Source organism: Gorilla gorilla, chromosome 4, assembly GCF_029281585.2.
Source record: "Gorilla gorilla gorilla isolate KB3781 chromosome 4, NHGRI_mGorGor1-v2.1_pri, whole genome shotgun sequence".
Classification (NCBI taxonomy): Eukaryota; Metazoa; Chordata; class Mammalia; order Primates; family Hominidae; genus Gorilla; species Gorilla gorilla.
In genome coordinates this window covers 43,876,289-43,903,502 of record NC_073228.2, presented here as the reverse complement: position 1 = coordinate 43,903,502, position 27,214 = coordinate 43,876,289, and the positions used below count along the sequence as shown (strand labels likewise).

At 40.9% G+C, this 27,214-nt stretch overlaps 1 protein-coding gene, 1 non-coding gene and 1 pseudogene across 5 annotated transcripts in view; all 3 read right to left on the bottom strand.

Annotated features, from left to right (window-relative positions):
• SKAP1 (src kinase associated phosphoprotein 1) overlaps positions 1–27,214 on the bottom strand; it is a 296,926-nt gene that overhangs the window by 52,395 nt on the left and 217,317 nt on the right. For all 4 annotated transcript variants that reach the window (XM_063706296.1, XM_055387722.2, XM_019028638.3 and 1 more), the window contains exons 5-6: positions 3,499–3,576; positions 1,910–1,993 (exon numbers count right to left, since the gene is read on the bottom strand). In XM_063706296.1, coding sequence (XP_063562366.1) covers positions 1,910–1,993; positions 3,499–3,576 — 162 coding nt within the window. The remainder of the gene's footprint in view (positions 1–1,909; positions 1,994–3,498; positions 3,577–27,214) is intronic.
• Positions 10,759–10,865, bottom strand: LOC115934719 (U6 spliceosomal RNA). Its single transcript, XR_004070483.1, has one exon. It is a non-coding gene; the product is annotated as a U6 spliceosomal RNA (small nuclear RNA).
• On the bottom strand, positions 25,222–25,534 carry LOC101128691 (U6 snRNA-associated Sm-like protein LSm3; annotated as a pseudogene).

Here is a 27,214-nt window from a genome sequence, read left to right as displayed (position 1 = left end):
TTTCTTTGGTCACCAGATTTTATTTCACCCTAATGGCAAAATGGTCAGTAAAAGCTTCCGAGTCTCTTGCTCTTGCTCTCCCTGCTCCTCTCTCACCATGAGTATGGAAGATTCTGAATGAACAGATGTGACACACCTGGTTTTATATCTAGATATGCCAACCACTTATTTAAATGCAAAAGAAATGATGAACATATTTACAGTGAGAAGTGTCATATTAGTTTGAAGTTTTCAAATAAGAAAAGAACAACTGGCTGGATTGAATGCCTATAATTTAGAGGAGAAATTGTGGTTGCTGGGATGGAGAGTGGTCTGGGGGTTGGAAGGACACAGAGGACTTGTAGCTCAGTTTACAAACTATGCTGTTATCCTTCCCAAACAGGGCTTTAGCCTTTGCCCCTAGATGGGAAATGTTCTGATGAATCTAGGATGGTGAAAGGTAGGCAAAGGTCTGTGATAACTACTGCAGGCAGGGAGGCAGTGTGAGACAATTGCTTGGGCAAATCTTAAGGATTTCAAGTCACTTAGCAAAGCTGCAGTTTTTATTTATTTATTTATTTATTTTTGGTTGAGACAGAGTCTCGCTCTGTTGCCCAGGGTGGAGTGCAGTGGCGTGATCTCGGCTCACCACAACCTCCACCTCCTGGGTTCAAGCAATTCTCCTGCCTCAGCCTACAGGCACATGCCACCATGCCTGGCTAATTTTTGTATTTTTAGTAGTAGAGACGGGGTTTCACTATGTTGGCCAGGTTGGTCTTGAACTCCTGACCTCATGATCTGCCTGCCTTGGCCTCCCAAAGTGCTGGGATTACAGGCGTGAGCCACTGCGCCTGGCCCAAAGCTGCAGTTCTTTCCACTACCTTAGTGCCACAGGTGCAGGAAGTACAAAGGCAACTGGGTGGGTGTCTGATTATTCCCTATATTGGATATCCAGGCACTGGGAGAGCACTAAGTTTGAGGAATGAGAAACAGAAAATGATTGCAAGGAAAAAGAAGAGTCTACTCAATCTGTATCGCTGGCCTCTGTATGAAGGTGCACAGTACAAGGAAAGCCCCAAGAAGAATTGATGCTTTTTAAACTTTGTCTCCCTCTTGCGTCTTAGAATTACTCCTGGGGCAGTCCAACTCTGTAGAAGAGTATCCCCTATTCAAAAGTTTGCATTCATCTATAATAATAATTTTTAGCTTGTCTTTATTTGTAATTGCCTCCAATTGTGCTTATATCCTCTATTTCTTTTCATAAACCAATCAATTACATTAAACATGGATGGGAGGTCTTCTAGGGTTAGCTCATGAGTGTTGACTTGATTAAGTCAGTGGTGGCTCATTAAGAAACTATCTCTGGCCCGAGTCAACACTTCACTGCTGCTGTCATCTGGCTGAAGGGCATGCCTTGGGTACAGCAACCATTTGGGTCTCAATATTCCATGGCTATAGGAATGTCCACTGGACTACTTACTTACTAGCAGTCATTAAGATAAAGCAGGGAGCATGCCCTTAGGGGGTTCTATTTCTGGGCCATTGTTTAAGTTCTTTAAGTCTTTCTCAGAATTAATTTATTTCAATTTTTAGCTATGGTATTGATGCCTGTAAAGAGTTTGAAGTTCTTTTTATTTTTTTTAAAAACCAAAACATTCAACTTTGATAATGTGTTGTTAATCATCATAAAAGATAACCATTTGATGTGCTGACCACACTCTTAGTGTTTAAAGGTGAAATAATTTCTAAATTGGGTTCTGCTTTTTTGGTGACGGGCAAGGTATTATTTGCCCATGCCAGTTTCTTTCCTAAGCATGTCCCTTTATGGGTGTTAGTTAAGGACTGCTATCTTGGGATCTAAGTGCTTGAGAATTTACGAACTGTTTGCATCCAGGAGTGAGATGCTGCTGTGTAAATGAAGAACACTTACTCTTCTCATTAGCATAGTAGTAGAAGAGACCTCTGCTGACAACACACCATCGCTTCTGCCACTCCGATCCAAAGAAACTATGATCTAAACAGAACAGCAGTAGGGGACATAAATTCAGGTAACTACCATCATTGAAGAGTCTGTAAAATCCAACAACATACAGTCCAGTGTGTTATTGTTTTATTTCCCAGGTTAATGGACTGTAAAACCCTCCTTTTCACTCCCACAGGTTATCCCATATTGACTCAGGGTCCAGGGGACTAGCTCAGTTAAAGGTCCAAGTTCTAAACAGGGTTGCCTGCTCTGTGCCCCCACAGCTGTCTTTTTATCTAGACTCCTTTATATCTTTTGGGTTCTAATCTCATCCTGTACATTTTCAAACTCTCCATTATATCTTTATGTGTTGCCTTTGACAAAGCAAAATGATTCTCCAGGCCATGGCCATGAAAGAGCCTTTGTTTTGGTGCTGAGCCAATTTGCCTGTTGAGTGTTAAACCTGAGATGCCAACTCTAGTGGTACCTACTCTAATTAAATGAGTTAAAGGTCAAGAGTTGGGTTTGAAGGCAGAAGTGGTGGCTCACATCTGTAATCCCAGCACTTTGGGAGGCTGAGATGGGAAGTATGCTTAAAGCCAGGAGTTTGAGACCAGCCTGGGCAACAAAGTGAGACCTTGTCTCTATAAAAAAATAATAAAATAGCCAGGCACAGTTGTGTGCACCTGTTGTCTCAGCTCTTTGACAGGCTGAAGTGGGAGCATTGCTTGAGCCCAGGATTGGAGGCTGCAGTGAGCTATGATGGCGCTACTGTATTCCAGCCTTGGTAATAGAGGGAGATCCTATCTTAAAACAAAAAAAGAAAGAAAGAAAGAAAAAAGGCCGGGTGTGGTGGCTCATGCCTGTAATCCCAGTACTTTGGGAGGCTGAGGCGGGCAGATCACTTGAGGCCAGGAATTTAAGACCAGCCTGGCCAACATGATGAAATCCTGTCTCTGCTAAAAATATGAAAAATTAGCTGGGCATGGTGGCACGCACCTGTAGTCCCAGTTACTCAGGAGGCTGAGACAGCAGAATCGCTTGAACCAGGAGGTGGAGGTTGCAGTGTGCCAGGTTCACACCCACTGCACTACAGAGTGAGACTCTGTCTCAAACAACAACAACAACAATAACAACAAAAACAAAAACAAAAAACAAAAGAGTTGGGTTTATCTGAAATTTGAAAGTAGACTGCTTCACATATGATATAAAAACTACACAGTGGGAGCACACTGAGAGATGAGGACAAGAACACCATTCATTGATTCAACAAGTTTTATCAAGCACCTGTCACATACCAGGCATTGGGGATACAGAGGTGAGCAGGACATAACCATCCCTATCCTGATGAAGCTTACGGTCTGCTCAAGGCTGGGACATCTCTCTTTAGCCTACACGAAAACACCAGACTCCTTTCCTTTCCTTGCTTTGCTTTTGCCTTGTATCCGCCTAGCACAGTACCGGGCACAGAGAAGGCATCCAATGTGTTAGCCTTCTTTTTCCTCACTTCCCTTCCCTTCCTGGAATGTTATGAAATCTGTGGGTCTGACCAATACCTTTGCTTTTCTTCTCCAAGTATCCTTGCTTGATTACGTTATCAAGTTCTTGAGCTCCTTTTACGATGTCTTCCATTCCTAAAAGGACCAATGGCAAAATGCTTTATTGAAACGTGGCAAAATTTTCATTTATTTAGGCTACTTTAGGTAATTCACATTAAAAACAGAGTACAAAAAGGGCAATTGCTTAAACACAGTACAAAATAAAACAATTTCTTTATGATTGGAGGGAAAAGTAAATTTTCTTTCTTTTTCTTTCTTTTTTTTTTTTTGAGACAGAGTCTTGGTCTGTCACCCAGGCTGGAGTACAATGGCGCTATCTCGGCTCACTGCAACCTCTGCCTCCCAGGTTCGAGCCATTCTCCTGTTTCAGCCTCCCAGGTAGCTGAGACTACAGGCATGCGCCACCACACCTGGCTAATGTTTTTTGTATTTTTAGTAGAGATGGGGTGTCACCATGCTGGCCAGGCTGGTCTCGAACTCCTGACCTCAAGTGATCCGCCCGCCTCGGCCTCCCAAAATGCTGGGATTACAGACGTGAGCCACCACACCCAGCCAATTTTCTTTCTTTTCAATTATATCTAATGCTAAAATTGCTTAAAACTATCTAAATATACACTAATTTGTAGTAAGGTGAGGTAGCGTAAATATGCACTGATGGGCAGGAAAAGGACTCCAGAAAATTAAGAATTTTTTTTTTTTTTTGAGACAGCCTGTCTCTGTCGCCCAGGCTGGAGTGCAGTGGCGCGATCTTGGCTCACTGCAAGCTCCATCTCCCGGGCTCATGCCATTCTCCTGCCTCAGCCTCCCAAGTAGGTGAGACTACAGGCGCCCACCACCACGCCTGGCTAATTTTTTTTTTTTTGTATTTTTAGTAGATATGGGGTTTCACCGTGTTAGCCAGGATGGTCTTGATCTCCTGACCTCGTGATCCGCCCACCTTGGCCTCCCAAAGTGCTGGGATTACAGGCGTGAGCCACTGCACCCAGCCAAATTTAAGAATTTTTTTGTGGATATAAGTTCCAAGTTGGATAAACCTCACTGAGATAATCAAAAGTCAAATGAATAGCTACCAGCACAGACAGCTTTAATGAGTAATAGATTCCACCATAAACGTAGTCACCTAAGAGGGAGCAATAAACACACACTCAATTCTTTTTCTCTTAACAGATAGCCGCCTCTGTGAACATAAATTTTTTTAAGTTCATAGAAGAAGGGCTATGCAAGCTGAACTTAGCAATAACTGTCAAATCCTGATTTCTTAAAAGTCTGAGAAAGAGGCTGGGCCCAGTGGCTCATGCCTGTAATCCTAGCACTTTGGGGGGCTGAGGCAGGCAAATCACGAGGTCAGGAGTTTGAGACCAGCCTGGCCAACATGGTGAAACCTCATCTCTACTAAAGATACAAAAAATTAGCCGGGCATGGTGGCACACACCTGTAATCCCAGCTACTCGGGAGGCTGAGGCACGAGAATCTCTTGAATGCGGGAGGCGGAGGTTGCAGTGAGCCGAGATCGTGCCATTTCACTCCAGCATGGGCGACAGGATGAGACTTCGTCTCAAAACAAAACAAACAAACAAAAGTATGCGAAAGAATCTAAGAACTGTAAAAGGCTTCACAAATAATACCCTGAAACTTACATCAGCCTTTAATTGTATGCTACTAACATTCTTGGCTTTCAATTAGCCTTGTTAGGTACAAATTTATTGAGAAGTCAAAATCCTAATCCATCTTCCTCCACTGGGGTTTATACTTACTTCACAGAAGGGAGGGACAAAGGATGGAGACAAAGAAGGAATTTACTTCTCAAAAAGTAAAATGAAAGAAGAATGAAAAAAAAAAGCCTCTTTTAAGAACACACTCCACATTTCTTAATTAGGCAAAATGAAGGTAATTGGGCTAGCGGTATTTTAACATTTATTCTTTTTAGTCCCAGAACTCAAATCTCTTTTGGATTGTCTTAAACAATTTATGAAGCAAACCAAATACAAAACAAAGTAAGGCATAACTACATATGAATCAACTGGGCCACCTATAGAGTATCTTGAGAGTTATGGTTGAAATAACTTTTTTTCAAACAGTTGTTTTTTGAACATTTCCTACAATAACATTTATTCAATGGTGGCTATGAGCTGGCACTTTGCTCAGTGCTTTTCCTACTTTTTGTTTTAAAATAACATCTACGACAATTTAAAATGCAATCAAAATTACATTTTGCTTTAAAGCTGTTTCAAGCTTAGTTATAAAAAGGTAGATCAGAAGAGCCTCTTTTTCTGTTTTTAAGTGTGTCTATGTGCCTGATTTTTTATCCAATTGGTCCTTATTGTTAACCTCCTTGTTCATGGACTACTTTTATTTGTGTGTTTCACAGTTAGCAAACTATGTGGTTGCCATAAATCCTTTTAATCAATCTCAGGGTGCACGCATGAGATGAACAGCAGCAAAGGAAAGTTCATTTTTCTAGGGTTCTTTCATTTCTCCTACCCCTCTGAAAACACCCTCCAAGGAAACAGTAGCAGATTCTACTGAGGGTGAGGCATTGAGTGGGGTGAGGACCAGTTATAGAAGAGAAGGCTCTCTGAAGTGCTCTCAAAAAATTGCTCCTGGGGAGGCCAGGTGTGGTGGCACAAACCTGTAGTCCCAGCTACTTGGGAGGCTGAGGTAGGAGGATCTCTTGAGTCCAGGAGTTCAAGGCTGCAGTGAGCTGTGATTGAACCACTTCACTACAGCCTGGGGACAGAGCGAGACCCTGCCTCTTAAAAAAAAAATTGCTCCTGGAGGCCTAAAAATTAAATGAAAGACATAGGGAGATGAGGAAAACACGATCCCATAAGCTGGGAGTTTCCATCTCTTCTTTCCACAGGTTTTTTTTTTCTTTTCTTTTTAAAGGTCTTGTTAAACTTAGAGACACAGCTCCTTGTCAAAGATGCCAAGAGTCTGAATCATAAAAGACATGTTAAACGTTCTATTAGAATTCAAACCTCCTTTTTTTAATGCAAATTTAAATGCCATTTTATGGAACATCTATAATTATGAAAATGGAAAGACATTGCCTCGTGTGCAGGGAGAGTCTGTGAGTATGAATATTACATTAATGTGCCCACACCAGCTCACTGATCCTGCTGGCAGGAGCATAAAAAATGCTTGAGTGAAACTTTTATTTAGATGTTAAGACTCCAGGCCCCAGCGGGGTGACAGAGACAGCCCCTGTGAGTTGTCATCAGAGAGAGAGCTTGAATTGAATTACCCAGGGGGGAGGAAGTAGTGATGAGCACTGCTTCGCTTATTTAATTTCATTTACTTTCAGTACATTATCAGCATGAGGTTTTTCTCTCCCCACCAACTGAAACCCAAGAATGCCACCACTAAGGAAACAAAGACATAATACAGCAGAGATGTAACTCTAAGTCACTAATTCTAGGAGACAAGGGACAGCACCATCACCACCTTCTCTCCCCAAGAGTCAAACTCAGTTTGCTAAGATTGGGTACCGAAGGAGTTGCTGAATTTTTTCTCTTGGTCATTCACTAACAAGATTCTGAAAAGGAATAGAGCTGGAAACAGCTTTTTATATGGTGTGTTTTTGTGTATAGTCAGTAAGATGTGTTATGTTGCTTTCTTTCTTTCTTTCTTTCTTTTTTTTGAGACAGAGTCTCACTCTTGTCGCCCAGGCTGGAGTGTAATGGTGCAATCTCAGCTCACTGCAACCTCCACCTCCCGGGTTCAAGCGATTCTCCTGCTCCAGCTTCCCGAGTAGCTGGGATTACAGGCATGCACCACCATGCCTGAATAGTTTTTTGTATTTTTAGTAGAGACGGGGTTTCTCCATGTTGGTCAGGCTGGTCTTGAACTCCTGACCCCAGGGGATCCAGCCGCCTTGGCCTCCCAAAGTGCTGGAATTACAGGCATAAGCCACCGCACCCGGTCTATGTTGCTTTCTTATTCATTAGACAGAATCTGTATTGAGGAATTCTGTTGCCTGGTTCCCCTTATGGGCAGTGGGAAAAAATGGGATTACAGGCTAAGTTTAGAATGTCTACGGAAAAAAAATTAGGAAATGACGTCAGATCAGTCTCTAGTCTACTAACTGTCTTCTGTGTACAAGGTACTGTGTGGTGAGTCCAATAACAGAGTTGTTCTCAATGTAGTTGGCTCTGAGCTCAATCTCATTAGCTCCATGATCTATCTGACAAATCCAAATAACCAAGGTGGGAATCCACAGTGGCATGCAAGGTACCTCCTCTTTCAGTGTCAGTGCAGGGTCCTACTGATCAAGAACTAGTGATCCTGAGGATGAACAGTGTTAGCCATGCCATGGGGTGATGAGGCAGGAATCTTGTATGACTGGATCCACACCTACTGGTAAATGAACAGATCTACAGAGAACTACTTAATGAATAATAGTATGTAAAATATGCTTTAAACGACGGTTATAAAAATAGGAAGAAGTTGCAAACAATTGTATAAGTTGCTATTTTAAGGCAAACAATTTATATTTAAGTATACAATTAAAAAAAGAAGCTTTTTGTTCATTACCTGAGAAAAGATATCACCACCGTCATGAAAAAATAAAAATGATTTTGATTTATTGAGAATAAATGGTCCTCTTGGCTAAGTCTAAAGGTGTATTACATTATATCAGCACAAAACAGAATTACATTAGTGTCATAATCTCTCCCTACCACTACACTTAACTAAACCTCTCAGAACAGCCCGTATAAAGAAAAGATTCACTTAGCTGAAGGATATGGGGCCACAAAGATAAGATCAACAGAGAAGTATGTTACCCAGAAGTGATGGCCACCCAACTTTCATGGCAGATGAAGATAAAAGAAATTCTCAGATATCTTTCTCTTCATCTAGATTCCTTTAAACCCTTGTATCCCACCCACATCAAAAAAAGCAATAAAAAACGACAGAATAGGATTCCATCTCTCAATGCTAAACATGACTCTTTAGTCAGCTATGCACAGCAACAACAATGGGGACCCTTTGGAGTGTGATACATTTCCATAAAGCAGTCAATAAAAAAGACACGAGAGCTTATGTGAGTCACGGACTATTTAACCAGCTGCGTTCTAGCCCACCGAGAAAAGAGAATTGGAGAAATCAGTTGGCAACACCAGAGCACAAGGCTAATAGCACAGGAGGCCACACAATTTCCACGCAAAAAGGCTGCAGCCCCTGCAGAACAAACCAGGTGCCCACTAACTTTCATTATAGGCAGCTGGCTTGGTCTCTTGCTAAATCATCCTGAAAGGAAAATAAATAGTTTTTTAAAAAACATCTTTTGTTCAAATTGTCCCCCTGTTAAGTTATGGACTTCTCCCATCCTCCCTCTTCCTTTTAATTCAAGTTCTTTTCAACTGTTTAAAAGAGGGACCTAACCAACTTGAGCCTAGAGACTAATAGCTAACAGGGGTGAATTTCAGACAGGGTGAAGTTTAGCAGGATCCTTCATTAAAGTACTCATGTAAAAAACCTGGGGATTGGGTGTATGAGATTGAAGAAAATTTAACATCTGAAGGCTGGGAATGGTCAAATTCCACCTGCAATTCCAATGCAGTCACAGATGGCTGGTGTGTGTGCATCTGCAGACATAAACACAAACACACGCTTTAAAATGCCTCAAATGTACCAAGGTGAGGAGGGTATTGCAGATAGGTTGGGGAGGGGGTAGTTTTCTCTTGTCTGGTGATTGTGGATTTCAAATCTGTTCATGAACCTCTCTTTTGTGCATTTGATTTCTGTGGCCTTCTTTAATATGTTCATTACTGCTTTTCCTTAGCTTCTTACTTTTCTGGGTTACTTTTTTGCCTTCTTCTCAATTTTCAGGAACCAGTCAATAAATGATAGTTTGTAGTGTCTGGCAGGAAGTGTCATCTTCCGATGCTAACAAGGAAGTTGGTTTCAATGACTATTCCTTGATTAGTCCCTTGAACAGGCATATATACTTCTTTAACTTCCGTGGTTCCATTTGATATATACCTGAGTTTACACTTATACCACACATTTTTCTTGCATTGTGCTTCACTTATAAAGGAATTTAGCTTAACATATGAAAGGTGAAAAATTCTAAAACATTAGTAATAGATTTAGCATCTAAAATTTCAAAGATATAGAAAGCACTCAAACAGATGGCTTTAAACTAACTGAATGGAACTGTTCATGGAGAAATAAATTGGACAACAGATGAAAGGAAGGGAATGAACACAACGTACTTAATCAAGTTCTTCAACAAGCTGTGATGTAAGAAGCTAGGAAACAGAACATGAGCAACAGGAGCTAGACTAAAGGACCCCAGAAAATGGTAGAAATGACACATTTGTAGTTAGCAAACCAACACAGAAGACAACTTTCATGAGACCTCAATAGACTCATGTTGCCCTTCTAATTTTTGAAGGTCTTTTAAAAATACCAGTGAATCCAGGTTATAGTGAACCCAGGTTACAGAAATCTGTGGAGAAAATCCTGTTATACTGAAGACAAAAAAAACCTCTGAGGTTCTAGGTCAGTAGTACGAAGAAAAAAAAAGCAGATAATAAACAAAATAATTAAAATGAATATGCTTTAACAAAAATGGCCCCCCAAAACCCTAACCAGTTTTAAATTCATCAGCATTGTATCAAGCATTTTTACATCTAAGTCCCACAACATCCCTATGAGGCATGTTTTATTATCATCCCCACTTTACAGACTAGGAAACTGAGGTGTAATGAAATGACATAATTTGCTGAAGGTTGCTCAGTTGGAATAGCCCATGCTCTTTCCAATACTCTGAGCTTCAGACATGCACAGAAGTGGATGAGGAAAGATTGGGTCTTCCTATCTCACTCCCCCACAAAAAGAGACCCTGTTTTTTGGAAGAAGAAACAGGCATGATGTGTGGTTATTCTAACTCCTGGTGTCAAAAAATTATTTTAGTATCTATATTTCTTATTTACTTTTTTATGAGTAAAATGAGCAGGTTTTATTTTATTTTTATGTTTTTCAGCTTTTATTTTAGAATCGGGGTATATGTGTAGGTTTGTTACAAAGTATATTGTGTGATGCTGAGGTTTGGAGTATGAATAATCTGTCACCCAGGTAGTGAGCACAGTACCCAATAATAGTTTTTCAACCCTTGCTTCCCTCCCTACCTCCTCGTGCATTTACCCAGTGTCTACTGTTGCCATATTTATGTCCATGTGTACCCAATGTGTAGCTCCCACTTATAAGTGAGAAAATGCCATATTACGTTTTCTGTTTCTGCGTTAGTTCAAAAACATGGAATGCTTCACAAATTTGCATGTCATCTTTGCACAGGGGCCATGCTAATCTTCTCTGTATCATTCCAATTTTAGTATATATGCTGCCAAAGTGAGCACTCGGTTACTTTTAAATGTACTAACTGATTAATCTTTGGAATTGCCTCCTAGGGCAGATCTATGTGAAATCCAAGAGGTCAACAGAGATATAGAGCAAAATACAAAGGAGTCTCAGAATTCAATAAAAGGATGCATGAGTTAAGTACCTATAAGAGGGCACAGCCAGAAGCTCTCAAAAAATGCTGCTTGGGGCTGGGCGTGGTGGCCCACGCCTGTAATCCCAGCACTTTGGGAGGCCGAGGTGGGCAGATCACGAGGTCGGGAGTTTAAGACCACCCTGGCCAGCATGGTGAAAGCCTGTCTTTACTAAAAATACAAAAAATTAGCTGGGCATGGTGGTGCACACCTGTAATCCCAGCTACTTGGGAGGCTGAGGCAGGAGAATTGCTTGAACCCAGGAGGCGGATGTTGCAGTGAGCCGAGATCGTGCCACTGCACTCCAGTCCAGGTGATAGAGCGAGACTCCGACTCAAAAAAAAAAAAAAAAAAAAGTGCTGATTGGTCACCAAGGTTCGTAAGACCTCTTCTGATGCAAGGGCGATCATCTAGAAAAAAGAAACCCTGTTCCAGTGTAGGGCTCATGCAGAAATCTTGGACATGATTTACTTACTCTTGAAGGAACAGATTTGGGTTTGAAAAGGAAGATTTTTCCCAGCACTTTGGGAGGCTGAGGCAGGCAGATCACTTGAGGCCAGGAGTTTGAGACCAGCCTGGCCAACATGGTGAAACTCTGTCTCTACTAAAAACACAAAAATTAGTCAGGCATGGTGGTATGTGCCTGTAGTCCCAGGTACTTGGAAGCTTGAGGCAGGAGGATTGCTTGAGCCTGGGAGGCAGAGGTTGCAGTGAGCTGAGAGTGCACCAGCCTAGGTGGCAGAACAAGACTCAAAACAAAACAAAAAACAAACAAACAAAAAACAAAAACAAAACAAAAGGATTTTAAAGCCAAATATCCAAATTGGTTTCTTTTCATAAAGTATTCCCTCAGTAATGCCAAGCCACAAGGTAACTTACAGAAACCATGAGTATTCATGGAGGATGAAGAACCCTCTCATTCCTACAAAGGGGCAACACATGCTAATTGTCTAGGAGATCTGTGGTCTTTCAAGATGCTCTCTTCCACATCTTCACTTTCCGTGGGATTTTACTTATAAGAAATGAAAGTGTTAGGAAAAAGCCCTTCTAACTCTAAGCATGGTAACTTCAATGCACTAATGATAGTATCTAAATAAATGGTAATAATCAATACTTTCTGGTAGGTGTCAGGAGTTCATCTTAAAGAATGACTAACTATAATAATCCATTGCTTCTCAATCGTGAAACATTGGTATACTTTGATCAGTTAAAGGACAGAGATTTTGAATAATTTACTTTTAGAATAAGAACGGGTTTTAAGTTTTTCTATAACAATACCACTCACTGCATTCTGATACGCTTTCTTACAGGGAAAAGTCAATCAAAAATAACTTATAGCTTATCCTATGTATGCTACAGCCTATAGTGATGAAATGAATCTGATGTACTATCATAATTGTGGCATCATGAATTCCCACGGTGCTTTATTTACTTGAAAAAAAAAATTGTGTTCCTTCAAAACCATGAGTGTTCTGTGGTGGTGGGTTAAGCATATGTGTCTTTTGATTTTATCAATAACACATATCTGTAACCCAACATCCTCAGTTTCATTTTTATCCTAAGAATCCATCCTTAATATAGAACCGCAAAAGACCTGAAGTATCTTTAGCAGCTAAGCCACAGTAAGTGGCAACAGAGCAAACTGGGAATCCTGATACAAATTAAGGCAGCAATCCTTCAATGGTCTCATGATTCTAAAAAGGAGGAGAGGATTTTAAAATGCCACATTGTCTTTTTACAAACCTTGCAAGATCGACGTATTCCCCCTGAGTCAGATCACGATTATACATGCATCACTTGAGAGCCTATCTTTAAAAACGAATGATGAAATGTCATTTTCAGATCTGTTTATTTACTATGCCACTGGACTGTGATAAGAACACAGAGAAAAGGAAATAAAAAGAAAAGAGCCTTGCCTGGGTTTAGAATCACTTTTTAACTGGTTCACCAAACTGTGGCCAGAAGTCATCTTTCTAAAACACAGATCATGTCACATTCCTGCTTAAATCCTGTAATGGTTTTTTATTACCTACAGAATGAAACTCAAACTCTCCAGCATACAAAGACTTTTAAGTACTTGGTGTCTTCCTACATTCCAGTTTCATTTTCTCCCAACTTTGTCACCTCCCAGTACTCCAGCAACAATAAGGAACAGACTCTGTCCTGTGGAACATGCCATGCACTTTACACTGCCAGGTCTCTGTGTATTCTGTTTTTCCTGTTTGGAACTTCCTCTCTCTACACCCAGCTGCCGAGTTGGGAGTGCTCCTTCAATTCAAATGTCACATCCTCTTTGAATCTTTGATTCCACCATGTAAAATTATATACTCCCTCTTCTGTGCTTCTATAGCATTTTCTAGAACATTTTTATAGCACAGTCTTGGCTCCCAGGGACCCTAAATCTTTTCCTCAACGTGCTCCATTCTTGCCACTTTGCTTGGGTTTCCATAAGACCTTAGTAACAATGTAAAGCTGCTAGAATCCTTGAAAAAGCAAATAGAAAAAGGGCTATTCCTGGGAAAAGAAGGGTAGTTGTGGACCTGGGTACAAGGCAATAGGGAGGAGGGTAAAAATAGATCTTGCAGTTATAGGAAAAGAGATGACACCATGGAAGAAATTAAGTGAACAGAACGTTATAGTACCTGGATTAAAATGGGGAAACAAAGAAGTTGCATATTAGATTCTTCTTTGGTGCATATAGCCGTGCACGTAGGGGGATGGGCCAGGGTTTTCATGGCAATTGTCTAGGTAAGAAGAGTAAGAATTAGATTGAGGAGGAAGGCTGGCACGGTGGCTTATGCCTGTAATCTCAGCACTTTGGGAGGCCGAGGTGGGCAGATCACAAGGTCAGGAGTTTGAGACCAGCCTGGCCAATATGGTGAAACTCTGTCTCTACTAAAAAAAAAAAAATACAAAAATAATTAGCTGGGTGTGGTGGCGCACACCTGTAATCCCAGCTACTCGGCAGGCTGAGGCAGGAGAATTGCTTGAACCCTGGAGGTGGAGGTTGCGGTGAGCCGAGATCATGCCACTGCACTCCAGCCTGGGTGACAGAAGGAGACTCTGTTTCAAAAAAAAAAAAAAAAAGAATTAAATTGAGGAGGAACTGGAACATGTGAATAGCTGAGCTCCATCACAAGATTGGGCCATTCTTTCTTTCTTTCTTTTTTTTTTTGAGTTGGAGTTTCACTCTTGTTGCCCAGGCTGGGGTACAATGGCGCAATCCCGGCTCACTGCAACCTCCACCTCCCAGGTTCAAGCGATTCTCCTGCCTCAGCTTCCCGAGTAAGCTGGGATTACAGGTGCCCACCACCATGCCCAGCTAATTTTTGTATTTTTAGTAGAGACGGGGTTTCACCATGTTGATCAGGCTGTTCTTGAACTCCTGACCTCAGGTGATCCAGCCACCTCAGGCTCCCAAAGTGCTGAGATTACAGGCATGAGCCACCGCGCCCGGCCCTGGGCCATTCTTTAATTAGTTGTTGAACTGATGTGGAATTAAGAAGGATCTTTCCCTTAAATATACACAATACACTGTAAGGAGTGTGATACTAATTATTTAATTTCTGGAAGCCTAAAGAAAAGCTGCCAGTGGGAAATCTGGTCCCTTTTTCATAGAGAGCAGTGCAATTCATTATTTGTATACTTGTTTCTCTTTTTATCCCCAGGGGCCTCGTACACACAGTAGGTACCCAATAATGTTTGTTAAACTGAACTGAAACCACTTCTAGCCTAATAGGACTTGTGATCTAGGAATGCAATATGGAAGTGAATATTTGTTAGTCAAACCATTTTCGCTTAAGTCACAAACAGTAATTTTTGTTCTACTTTAATCTTAGGGTTGGTATCATATAAAACAAGAAAGTAAGAAGAGGCAAGGAAAGGAGGATTTTGCCAAGACAACAAGGAGGAAGTGGGGGTGCAGAAGTTAGCTCGTATCACAGCGCTGAGAATGAAAGAAAGAGGACCAAAAAGGATTTTGGAGAAAAAATCAGAATAAAATGCCATGAACCTCAACTGGAGAGAAATAAATTTCTCTCTCTCTCTTTTTCCTTCCTTCCTTCCTTTCTTCGTTCCTTCCTTCCTTCCTTCTCTCCTCCCTCTCTCCCTCCCTCTCTCTCTCTTCCTTGCTTCTTTCCCTCCCTCTTTCCTTCTTTCCTCTCTCTCTCTTTCTTTTTTGAGACAGGGTCTTGCTCTGACACCCAGGCTGAAGTGCAGTGGTGCAATCATGGCTCACTGCAGCCTCCATCTCCTGGGTTCAAGCAACCCTCCTGCCCTCAGCCTTCCAAGTAGCTTGGACTACTTGGTGTGCACCGCCACACTTGGCTAATTTATTTCTTATTTTTGGTAGAGACAGGGTCTCACTATGTTTCCCAGGCTGGTCTTGAACTCCTGGTCTCAAACTTCTGGTCTCAAGCAATCTTTCCATCTCAGCCTCCCAAAGTGCTGGGATTATAGGTGTGAACTACCACGCCTGGCAAAGAAATAAATTTCTGAGTCCCATGTTACAGCCTGATTGGCACACCAATTCTGTTTGCCTTGGTCCTTATCTATCTCCAGAACAGGGTTCAGAAGAAACAATAAACAGGCAAAAGACTGTGCCAAATGAATAACTGATTACTCTTTAGGAAATAGCTATTGATAGCAACTTCTGAGCTATAGACTTTGAGTGGCTGAGAATTTGGTCACTGATAGTGTTTCCTCAGTCATGTTCTTTTATTTATCTCCTGGAGAAATGGCATTTTCCTTTTGAGCTTTTACATGTACATTGGTTTGCATCCTGTGAGCAAACATCTTATGTGTGTCTGAGCATTTAATACTGTTAATGGTGAAGGCTACATGGAGATTAGTGTGACAGACTCCTGACATCTCTATTTTAGTTGCTATCCAAAGCAAAAGATTTAAGGAGGAATCAAATGATAATAATTTTGCCTTCTCTATGTCTCTCTAGTAAAAGACATTCAGATATCATCAGAGTACTGCATTGAGAAAACTTTAAAAGCAAACACAGCAGAAAAGACAAAAGAAGACTCAGGAACTAATTATCGTGATTCTCAGGGGGTATTTCAGGGTGGGTGATCTAATGAGAACTCTCACACCCCATCAGGAAGAACTTGATGGGAAAGCAGTGATCTTAGCAATGTGGCTTTGACCTGGTATGTATTATCTCCTGGTCAAAGGGCCACTCCCAAGCCAAACCTCACCCTCAGACAGCTCCATATGTGTCTCTGTGTAGCAGTATGGGCTCAGAGACAGAAAAATGATGTTGGCTGTGATAAGTTACCTTTAAGGCAAAAATCACCCTCCCTTAAAAAAGAAGTTACAAATTCTAGATTTAAATATTTCTGGATTCTTCTGTTTCATCTGACAAAACTCAAGCAAGTTTGAAGTCAAACTTTGCAAGGAAAAAGATTTAGGAGGGGAAAATGAGGGTGATGTTTCTAAACCCAAAATTTTCCAACCAAATCACCAAGTCTGTAATTGCAAAATAAAAACACTAAATCTCAATATCTATTTGCACAGCTCATTAACTAAGGGCTCACACTCAGCAAACGGGGAAAAAAAGAAAAAGAAAAAACTTTAGTACCAAATACATTTGGAAAGTTACTATAGAGACCTATATTTCCCTTGGATCTAAACTAGGCCCTGCCATATTCTGCTACACTGTGGTTGGATGCATCTGTTTGTCTGTCTGTCTTTATTGCTTATTTAGCAAGTAGCAAATCGGGATGAGGCAAAGCATCTTTTGTCAGACCATGCAGGAGAGAGAAAGAGAACATTTCTTTCCCCACTGAACATTATGAACATTACGGCAGGCACTCGACCTGCTCTGCTACTGGGACAACATGATTTACAATGTGAAAAGGGAAAACCTAAATCACCAAGTAATGAAAACATTAAAGTTAATGCATCACAAGTGAGGAATTTATTACCATTAACTCCAATAAACAGTTATAAAACACTCGTCCTTTCCTGTCCATGCACAGGGACGCAGACACTGGACTTCATTAAGCTCAACTTTCTTTTCTTCTTCACTAGACCAGTCATGTGTGTTTGAACCAACCACCATTTATTGTTAAGTGGACTGGCTCATTTTCCAGGACTGTAGAAAGCTGAAGGCACATCCATTCTGCTTCACGGCACTTGGTATAGACGGATGAAATAGCAAAGTTTAGAAGACATGCAGCTCGGTATTGCTGTATAAGTTTATTTAAAAGTCTCTAAAATGTATGTCTGACAAAAGCAGAGTAGCTCTTCCGAGCAGCCTTTCTTACAGGCAGGTATATAAGTAATAATGCCTGGTGAGGAGGATGGCATATTGGATGCCAATGCATGTCAGGTGTGTTTAACTGAATAATTTTTCCCTTGTTATTGTTTGGTATAGCACCTTGGAAGCCTGAGATGGAAACCCATTTCCTTCTAACATTTTTCTCTGTCACAGGGGCAGAGAAGTTTATTACCTTAAGATTGTTCCTGAACAAAAGAGGCTGCACATATTGTATGGCTAAGGTAGATTGGTTCCAGATTCATTTGTTTTCAAGGAAAAGAAGAACTAAAGTGTCTTTTTGAAAAGCCACTTCTAATTGTGGAATTGCCTGGGTGTTACAAAGCACATAGGAGAGGCAGCATGAAATTCAGGCTTTCCTGACCAAATAATTACAACAGTAACATGATAATAGTAATACTTTACATTTGGATAACACTTTATTTAGTGTTTATAAAATGCTTTCGTGTATGACACCTCCTTAATTCTGATCTCCTTCATTCAGACAGAAAGATCTCACCAGTCTGGCCTTCCGAAGCTGAAACAGGCTCACACAGTTGGAAAGAAGAAGAACCAAGATATAAACTCAGATTTTTTTCTTTTTTTTTTTTTTTTGAGACAGAGTTTCACTCTTGTTGCCCAGGCTGGAGTGCAATGGCGTGATCTCGGCTGGAGTGCAATGGCGTGATCTGAGCATCTCCCAGGCTCAAACGATTCTCCTGCCTCAGCCTCCTGAGTAGCTGCGTTATAGGCATGTGCCACCACACCTGGCTAATTTTTTTTTTTTTTTTTTTTGTATTTTTAGTAGAGACGGGGTTTCACCATGCTGGCCAGGCTGGTCTCGAACTCCCGACCTTAGGTGATTCCCCCGCCTCTGCCTCTCAAAGTGCTGGGATTACAGGCGTGAGCCACCATGCCCAGCCAAAACTCAGGTATTTTTAAGCTCCAAATCCAGTTTTTTTTTTCCTTTTGTTTTGGCTACACCATGCTACACATTTTATCTAATGTACGTTATGGTCCTAACTATAAAGTCAAGATGAATAATGCTTTAATTCTATATTTCTCAGCCCAAATTTCATGATTTTTAGGAACCCCATTCTGCTAAGAATGGCTACAGTAATATACTACTAAATGGAGCCATTATGCCTGGGAGTTGTCCAGGATATTCAGCCTTAAAATGGGATCTGATCTTTGGCATTACCAGAGAAGAGACAGGTACCTGGGCTGTATGAGGTTCACAGGGATGTTTAGCCCCAGACATTGAGTGGGACTGCTGGACTTCTATGGGTCAAACTGTGTAGAGCACATGAAAGGAGGAAAAAGAATAGCTCTGATGCAGAATCTGAGCAGCACATCCCACATTACCAAGCTAAGAGTTCCATAAGACCAACTACTAAAATGTTGCATGATTTAAGATGGTAGAAATACTTGTCAAGGAAATCCTTCCTTCCTTCCTTCCTTCCTTCCTCCCTCCCTTCCTCCCTCCCTCCTTCCCCTTTCTTTCTTTTCTTTTCTTTCTTTCTTTCTTTTCTTTTCTTTCTTTCTTTCTTTCTCTTTCTTTCTTTCTTTCTTTCTTTATTTCTTTCTTGTGTGTCTCTCTCTCTCTCTGTCTCTCTCTCTCTCTCTTTCTTTTTTTGAGATGGGGTCTCACTCTGTTGCCCAGGCTGGAGTGCAGTGGCTTGATCTTGGTTCACTGCAGTCTCCACCTCCCAGGCTTAAGCAATCCTCCCACCTCAGCCTCCTGAGTAGCTGAAACTACAGGTACGTGTCACCACGCTCAGCTAATTTTTGGAATTTTTGGTCGAGACAGGGTTTAGCTATGTTGCCCAGGCTGGTCTAGAACTCCTGGGCTCAAGCAATTCACATGCCTCGGCCTCCCAAAGTGCTGGGATTACAGACGTGAGCTACCGCACCTGGCTGAGGAAATCTTAAATAGAACAAAAAGATCAAGAAAAGGAAACCAGAAAAGATAAAAAGTATTAGAACACAGAAACAGAGGGAAGGACATTATCAAAGAAATAATAACATTTCTCAAAATGATAGGAATCTTTTGATTGACATGGTCCTCCATACACCCAGCACATGAATGAAAAGGGACTCACATATTGGTAATCACAGTGATATTTCAGAACAGAATTCTTAAAAAGAAGATCCTAAAACCTTCTGAATCAGGGGGGAGAAACAAGTCATGCAAAGAATTAAGAATCAGAATGGCACTGAAATTCTCCACAGCAACAATGAAAGCTGGAAGCCAATGAAGCAAAGCTTTCCAAGTTCTAAGGGAAAATGATTTCCATTAGCATTCTCACACCCAAACTAACAGTTAAGTGTAAAAGTAGAATACAGAGGTTTTCAGACATTCAAAGTCTCAAGAAATTGACCTCCCAGGCATCCTTTCTCAGGATGCCACCACAATATGTGCTCCATCAAAATGAGGGAGTCCACCAAGAAAGAAGGTGACATTGGGTCCAGAACGTGGTGCTCTGATGAAGGAAAGGGATGAAAGGGAAGTCCCAGGATGACAGCTGTGCAGGAGGCCTGAGAGCAGCCAGCCCAGAGTGGGGAGGAGGATGGAGATCTCCAGGAGAGACTAGAAGCACAAATGGAACTGATTGATCATCTGGAGTGTTTGATCATGTGGAAAATTACAATTCTGCAAAGTTTGGAAAGAATTAGGGATGGTGACTTAGAAAACTATGCAAATGAAGAAAGTCAAGGCATTTGCCAACTCTAGGAAAAACAAGAATTTTTTTTACATTTCCTGGTTTATTATAAAGGATATTACAAAGGATATAGGTAAAAAGATGCATAGGGTGAGGTATGGGGGAAGGGGTGTGGAGCTTCCATGTCCTCCCTGGCTATGCTACCCTCCAGGAACCTCCACGTGGTCAGTTATCTGGAAGCTCTATGAACCCAGTCCTCTTGGGTAAAAAATAAAGAGGTATTTTTTTATACCCCTTGGTATAAAAAATAAAGAAATAAAATTTAATTATACAATTTTATAAGGGTCGACGTAAATAATATTTACATAGTTAATGTAAACACTAAATATTGATTAACTAAAAATTATGATATAACCACACTCGAAACATGAAGAATGGGGAATTGATGGCTGGGATGGAATAGGAATGCTGACTCCTCCCCTATCATAATATAAAATCAATAGGTAATGTATGAAATTGATAAACTAAAAAAATAGCTGTCTAATCATATTATTTAGAAGTGTGGAAGAGACACATCAGAATGGATGAAAAAGTTAATTTTTAAAAAATGGAAAGGGGTTGCCTCTGGAAAGCAGAACTCCAGGGTGACTGCTTGTAGTATTATTTGATTAAAAAAATTTTTTTTGGAAATGGGGTCTTGCTATGTGGCCAAGGCTGGATTCAAACTCCTGGGCTCAAGTAATCTTCCCACTTTAGCCTCCCAAGGGACTACAGGTACACACCATTGTGCCTGGCTTTATTTGATTTTTAAGAACTATATGCATACATTATTTTGATAAAAATAAAAATAGAAAATTTTAAAAATAGTTTTTCAACCATTTCACAGTACAGCCATGTCTCCATATTTATATAATGATGTCCATTCTGAGTGGCTGCTTACACAAAATTCCTAAGCTTGGTATGAAGGTACATGGCAAAGGAATCCAGAAAAGAAAGAAGAAACCAGTGTAGAATGAAGAGAAACAATGCTATTAAAAACACTTGCACAGGTTGGGCATGGTGACTCACGCCTGTAATCCCAGTGCTTTGGAGGCCGAGGCAGGCAGATCACTTGAGGCCAGGAGTTCAAGACCAGGAGTTCTGGCCAATATGCAGAAACCATCTCTACTAAAAATACAAAAATTAGCTGGGTGTGGTGATGCATGCTTGTAATCCCAGCTACTCAGGAGGCTGAGGCACAAGAATTGCTTGAGCCTGGGAGGCAGATGTTGCAGTGAGCTGAGATTGCGCCACTACACTCCAGTCTGGGCAACAGAGGAAGACTCTGTCTCAAAAAAAAAAAAAAAAGAAAAAAATTTACATAAAGTTATATTTGAATTAGATATTGTCTTAAGAATACTTTAATAATCTGTAGTCTTTATGTAATTTTAAGACTCATTTACAATTCTAATATTGTACTTTATACCATACGTCTAATTTGCCTAAGCTCTTCCTACATTGCAAGGGGACCCACAAAAGCAGGAGGTCTCTTTCCACTGGAGAGCTGTTTTATTTCATAAGGAATAAAAGGTATGGAATCCCATTATGAAATTTGGGGTCAGAAGCCCAGGGTATAAACTTGGGTTGCAATTTACAAAGTATTATTGTATTACTGGGCATGACCAGAATTTGATCAAGTACCTGTAGATCAAATCAAATCAAGAAAAATTTATCTGGAACCTTCCACGTGGGAGGTTTTGTGCCAGAGAGCACAGAATTCCTAGAATGTCCTAGAATGACTTCAGATCAGTGCAAAGACAGAGACAGCACAGACATGATTTTAATTTATAGGGTTGGAAAAGTACAAGGCTATAAAACAGGACACCTGTTGTCTTGCATTTATGTTAAAGGTTTCAGCTTTTTAAAAAATAATCAGAAACACATAATCATTAGTCTTGACATAAATTATACTTTAGATTGGGAGTGGAAATCGTGTTTTCAGAATAGGAAGGAAGGAAAAGTAAAACCAACTGCATATAATTTTTCAAGTGGAAACAACGGCAATATGAAGATATATGGGTGTTAGACCCACTGGTAGAGGAAGGAGGCTGTGCTCTCTTACCTCTTACCATGTCACTCCTGTGACCTCTACCATTTGAAATGCTTTGATTCCACCTTGCCCAAGGGACCTGTGAGCACCAGGGAAAGGGATGAAGGATGCCTATGCCTGACCTCACCTTTACATTGTCTAACGACTGAAGGTATAAATCAGCTTTCCCCTTGAAGACCCAAGTGTCAGTAGCTCATGTGAAATGCTGGAAATATTAAATGATGTCCCCGAGGGTTTTATTGTTACTCAGTTTTCTCCTGTAACTGGGAGAGCTGTTCACATGAAGGATACTCTCCCCCAGGACCTCAGTTTGTATATAAAATGAAGTATGAAACTCCAACAACTTCTTGCCAGTTTGGAAAGAAAATAAACAATTAGGGGAGGCTGCACTTAGGCCATTGTCCTGTTTATATTTCATTTATCTCTTTGACTATTCCTAGTGAACAGTTGACACCAACAAAGGTGTGATAACACTCTTATTACAAATCCTTATTTCCAGGGCAACAAATCTTTGACAGTTACAAAATCACCATAGACAATTCAATGTGTTTTTGTAATGGACAAGAACAAAAGCTCTTCCTTTTATCCTATTTAGCAGAGGGAGTGTGCTAATAATTAGAACTGAGAGGCAAGTGTCTGGATGCCAGGGTTCCATGTCTAGCTAGGACTTGGGCCTGTATCTAAATCTCCCTTCCAGATTCTTTCCGCAGAATTTACAAAATCTATGGATGCTTACTTCTCCTAATATACCTTGATTCATTAATCCTCACCACTACCTCTATAATATGAATAATTTTCTATAATAAGAAAAATGACCATTTTTCTCTTGATGGAGAAATTAAAGTGACTTGCTCAAGCCTCCTAGTTAGTAAGTGGACAAGGCAGGAACAGAAGGAATTCTCATGGCAATCCTTAGCATTAGTCTGTCTACATCTCAGTCTTTCCTCCTCCTCTTTCCATCAAAAACTTAAGTACTGCTACACAAAGAATACAGTCCTTATTATAGAAACATTATTATACATTTATGTGGGTCTTTAAAATTTTTTAGAGCACTGTCAAACCTCCTATTTAACTTGGTTTTTATAATAGTCCTATTAGGTTTGTATTTACAGAGTCTGGAAGGATAGGATAAAAGTAATAAGAAACAAAATAGTTGAGAAGAAAAGCCAGTGAAATATTAAGGATTACCTAAGACATTGTAGAATCTTAATTACCCCAGGTTTGTAAAAGCTGGCCAGATACATGAAAATATTGATTAGACTGACTGTGCCTGTGCTGTAATAGGGGATTGATCACTAAATGACTCTTTGCTCTGTGTCCTAAGGTTGGATTCCATGTATGAAAGGATATGCAGAAGAGTGTAATGTGCTCTCTTAACATGAGCTCTCTTGCCATTTAACTATGGCTGAATTAGGGGCAAACAGCACTGCTTCTCTAGAGGTAAGAGAAAGTGTGAGGGCTGAAGGTGATTTCAAACAGCAGGTGAAGGAAGATGAAGAAATAGATACTTTTCCCCTCAGAAGTCTAAAAATCTTCTGAATCAGGCCCGGTTGTTTTGTTGTTGTTGTTTTATAAGTAGAATTGGTGCTGCTTAAATGGTGTGTGTTTAAGTTAACTGGAAAAGGGCCCCTCTTCCAAAATATCTTTTCAATTGACTTCTGTAATTCCTGAAATTCCATCATTTGGGGCCCATTCCCTTAGATTAAAGCATTATTCCCCGTTGAACTACAAATGCCTCTGGGAGAGGTAGCACATTAATTGAGATATTCTCATCCACAGTGTGGTAACAAGCTAGTACATCAGAAATCACTGGGAGGAGGAGGCACAGAGCTCCAGCTCTCCTAGGGATAAGGCACAGCTGTCTGTACCTATGCGGTAGACCACTGAGTAGAGGTAGGTAACTGACAGATGTCAGGTAGCGACGCTTATCCATGAGGTCACGTGTGTGTGGCTGGCAATATTATAAGGAGCCATTATCAGTCATCGACACCTTGGAGCCGTGGTTCGTAACTCTGGCTGCACATCGGAATCACCTGTCTACTTTTTAAAAAAGTGTAGATACCTGAACTGCACCCCAGATATACTGATTCAGGATTATCTGGAGTGGGGCTGAGGCATGTTTATTTTTACAAAGTTCTATGAGTAGTTCTGATGCTCACCTAGGGCTGAGAACCACAGCCTCAGAGTAGATGTGTATGTTAGGTCCTTATCATCCTGATGGCTTGCTGGAGGGCCTTGGTGAGGTGGGCCCAGGGAGGCCCCCAGGTGGAGGGCGTGGACAGTGAGTATCAGAACAAGCACGAGGGGCAAGAGAAGTGCTATAGGCACCAAAGTAACCAAAGGTGACCTGGAAAAGAGCCAAGACAACTTGTACACATGGCAATTTTAACAAACTACCCAGGATCATTATTACCAAGACTAGAATAAACTACATTAATCAACCAATAAAAGTTAGGACTTCTGCATAACACCATTTAAGAAATACTAAAGAAATTATTATCTGTGCTAATATAACTCTGGCTTTAATCGTTTCCATGGCTGAGGAGGCCACTTGTAGTCATTTCATCACTGTGGTATCTTTCCCATTCTATTCCTCATAGTCTCCTCCCGAGTGTTACCCTGCTCAGTTTGTCCTCGGCTACCCCCCAAAGGAAGTCCTTACCAGATGTATCATTAGGATTAGTTTAGCCAGTGTGACGGAAAACCCCAAATAATAGAGGCCTTAACAAAATAGAAGGTAATTTGTCCCTCATGTATAAAAAGACTGGGGGGAAGCACCCCAGGAATGGGAGGGCACTTCATGCTCCTCTTTTTTTTTCCTGAAAAAGAGTTTTGCATCTTGGTGATCACATTTATTAGAAGGGTTGGAGAAAAATAAAAATGCCATTTAGCTTAAGAAGTTATGAATTATCTGGGCTGGGTGCAGTGGCTCATGCTTGTAATCCCAGCACTTTGGAGGGCCAAGGTGGGAGGATGGCTTAAGCCCAGGAGTTTGAGACCAGGCTGGGCAGTACAGTGAGACCCCACCTCTATTAAAAAAAATTTTTTTTAATAGAAATTATGAGTTGTCTGCAAGTCAATTCATTTCAGGAGTGGGAGAATTTCTTAATATCAAAATGTTTGCTGGTTTCTCTTTTGAATGTCCTGAACATTTAAAGAGGTACCTGTACAAAGTCTCCTATTTTCCATATGGGATAAATTGTTTCAGCCAACTCTCAACGGAGGGACAACCAGGACAAAACATCTTCTGGGAAAAAGAGCATTTGAATATTCTGTTTCACTGATTTATATATCTCTTATATATGATGGCTTCTTCCTCAATTTCTGTAGTAGTCACAGTTTCTTCCACATCTCCCAATAACATATTTAAATGTAGATCATAAGCATGTAATCTGCCTAGAAGCTCCTGGTAATCTCTCATTTATCCATAAATTCATTTATCCAGGCTGAGCCTGATGAAATCAAGGGGCTCCTCTATGGTGTTGGTAGTTTGTTGCTGGTTTATGTTGTCCACCATGTTTCAAACACTTCGCCCTTTCCTCTTCAGGCTCTTTCTATCTTTATAAAGTGTGTCATTTGTTCGTCATGGTCCAAACTGGCTCCAGTTCCAGCCAGCAGGAAGGAGGAAAGGGGCAACACAGACAGCACCACCATCCCTCTACCTGCTTAAGGACACTTGTGTGTGGCCCTAAAAAGTTGACACATTACTTATACATTCCACTAGCCAGAAGTTAAATCACGTGGTCAAATCTAGTTGCCGTGGAGGCAGGGAGTTGTTCTGGGCAGCCACGAACCCAGAAGTGGGGGCTAGCTAGCAGCCTCAGCTACACCAGTAATACTGCACACAGCTAAATAAGTATTGGCAGTCACCTTATGAACCTAGAACATCCCACTGGAAAGAGAGAAAATGAGTATGGTAAGAGAAGACTGCTTAATTCCAGGTGTTGGGTAATTCGTGGCGATTAGAGGAAAGTGTTTTCCACTAATGAAGAGTGAGAATTTGTTCAAAGTAGTTATCTGTGGTCCAAGAATCATAACAGAGGCCTCAAATAAATGAAGTGTTGGTTTATCTTTTGAAACGTTATGTTTCCTCTTGGAATTATGTGATTCAAAAGTCCACCTCTTGCCTAAGGAAGGACTGGAATGCAGGCCTTCTTGTCCAAGTTCCTGAAGTTAACTTCTATAACACTGTCAGGAGCAGAACAACATATAAGACCACTGGAGTGTGCGCTAGCTGTTCGTGCTCACAAAAAGTAGGAGAAATGTTAGTACTAATTTCACACCCAAATTTGCTTAGATGTGCTTAAAAAGATTCTGATCAATGAAAAGGTATACTTTTCCCTAACTCTAGGGCTCCAAGTGCTTGAGGGTTACAGATAATGCTGTTCTAGATGCATGTGGTATAAAATACAAATAATCTGTTTAAGTCTATGGCAATGTTTGGATTGCTTCACTGACTAGGATGATTTTAAAAGTAAAGCACTGTATCTTTTCCAATCTGATCTCCCTAAATCATGCAATAGACTTGTTTCCTTTTTTTGTGTTTCTCATTTGTCCAGCTCATTGAATTGTATGGCTATTTAGCTCAGTTAGATAGAGGAACATGGTGCTAAGGAGACGAAGGTGACCTGGTGCTAAGGAGACAAGGCTTTATCCCAAGTGGGTTGATTGGCGTGTAGAATTCAGTTCTGTTCCATGTCTAGTTGACTGCTTCTCTACCCCTGGCTAGCTATTCTGAGGGGATGCATGCTTCTTAAAAGGGGGGCTGAGTAGGAAAGAGTGGGTGCCTCAGCAGAATTAAGCTGTACTGTTTGCCGGGCTCAGTGGCTCATGCCTGTAATCCCAGCACTTTGGGAGGCTGAGGCGTGTGGATCACCTGAGGTCAGGAGCTCGAGACCCGCCTGACAAACATGGAGAAACCCCATCTCTACTAAATATACAAAAATTAGCCTGGTGTGGTGGCAGGTGCCTTTAATTTCAGCTACTTGGGAGGCTGAGGTAGGAGAATCGCTTGAACCCGTGGTTGAACACCGCGGAGGTTGCAGTGAGCCGAGATCACACCATTGCACTCCAGCCTGGGCAACAAGAGCAAAACTCTGTCTCAAAAAAAAAAAAAAAAAAAAAGCTCTACTGTTGTAAACACCCTGCGAAGGCCCTTATACAGAGTTGATGGGCCAGAAGTACCTCTGTGCAAAGA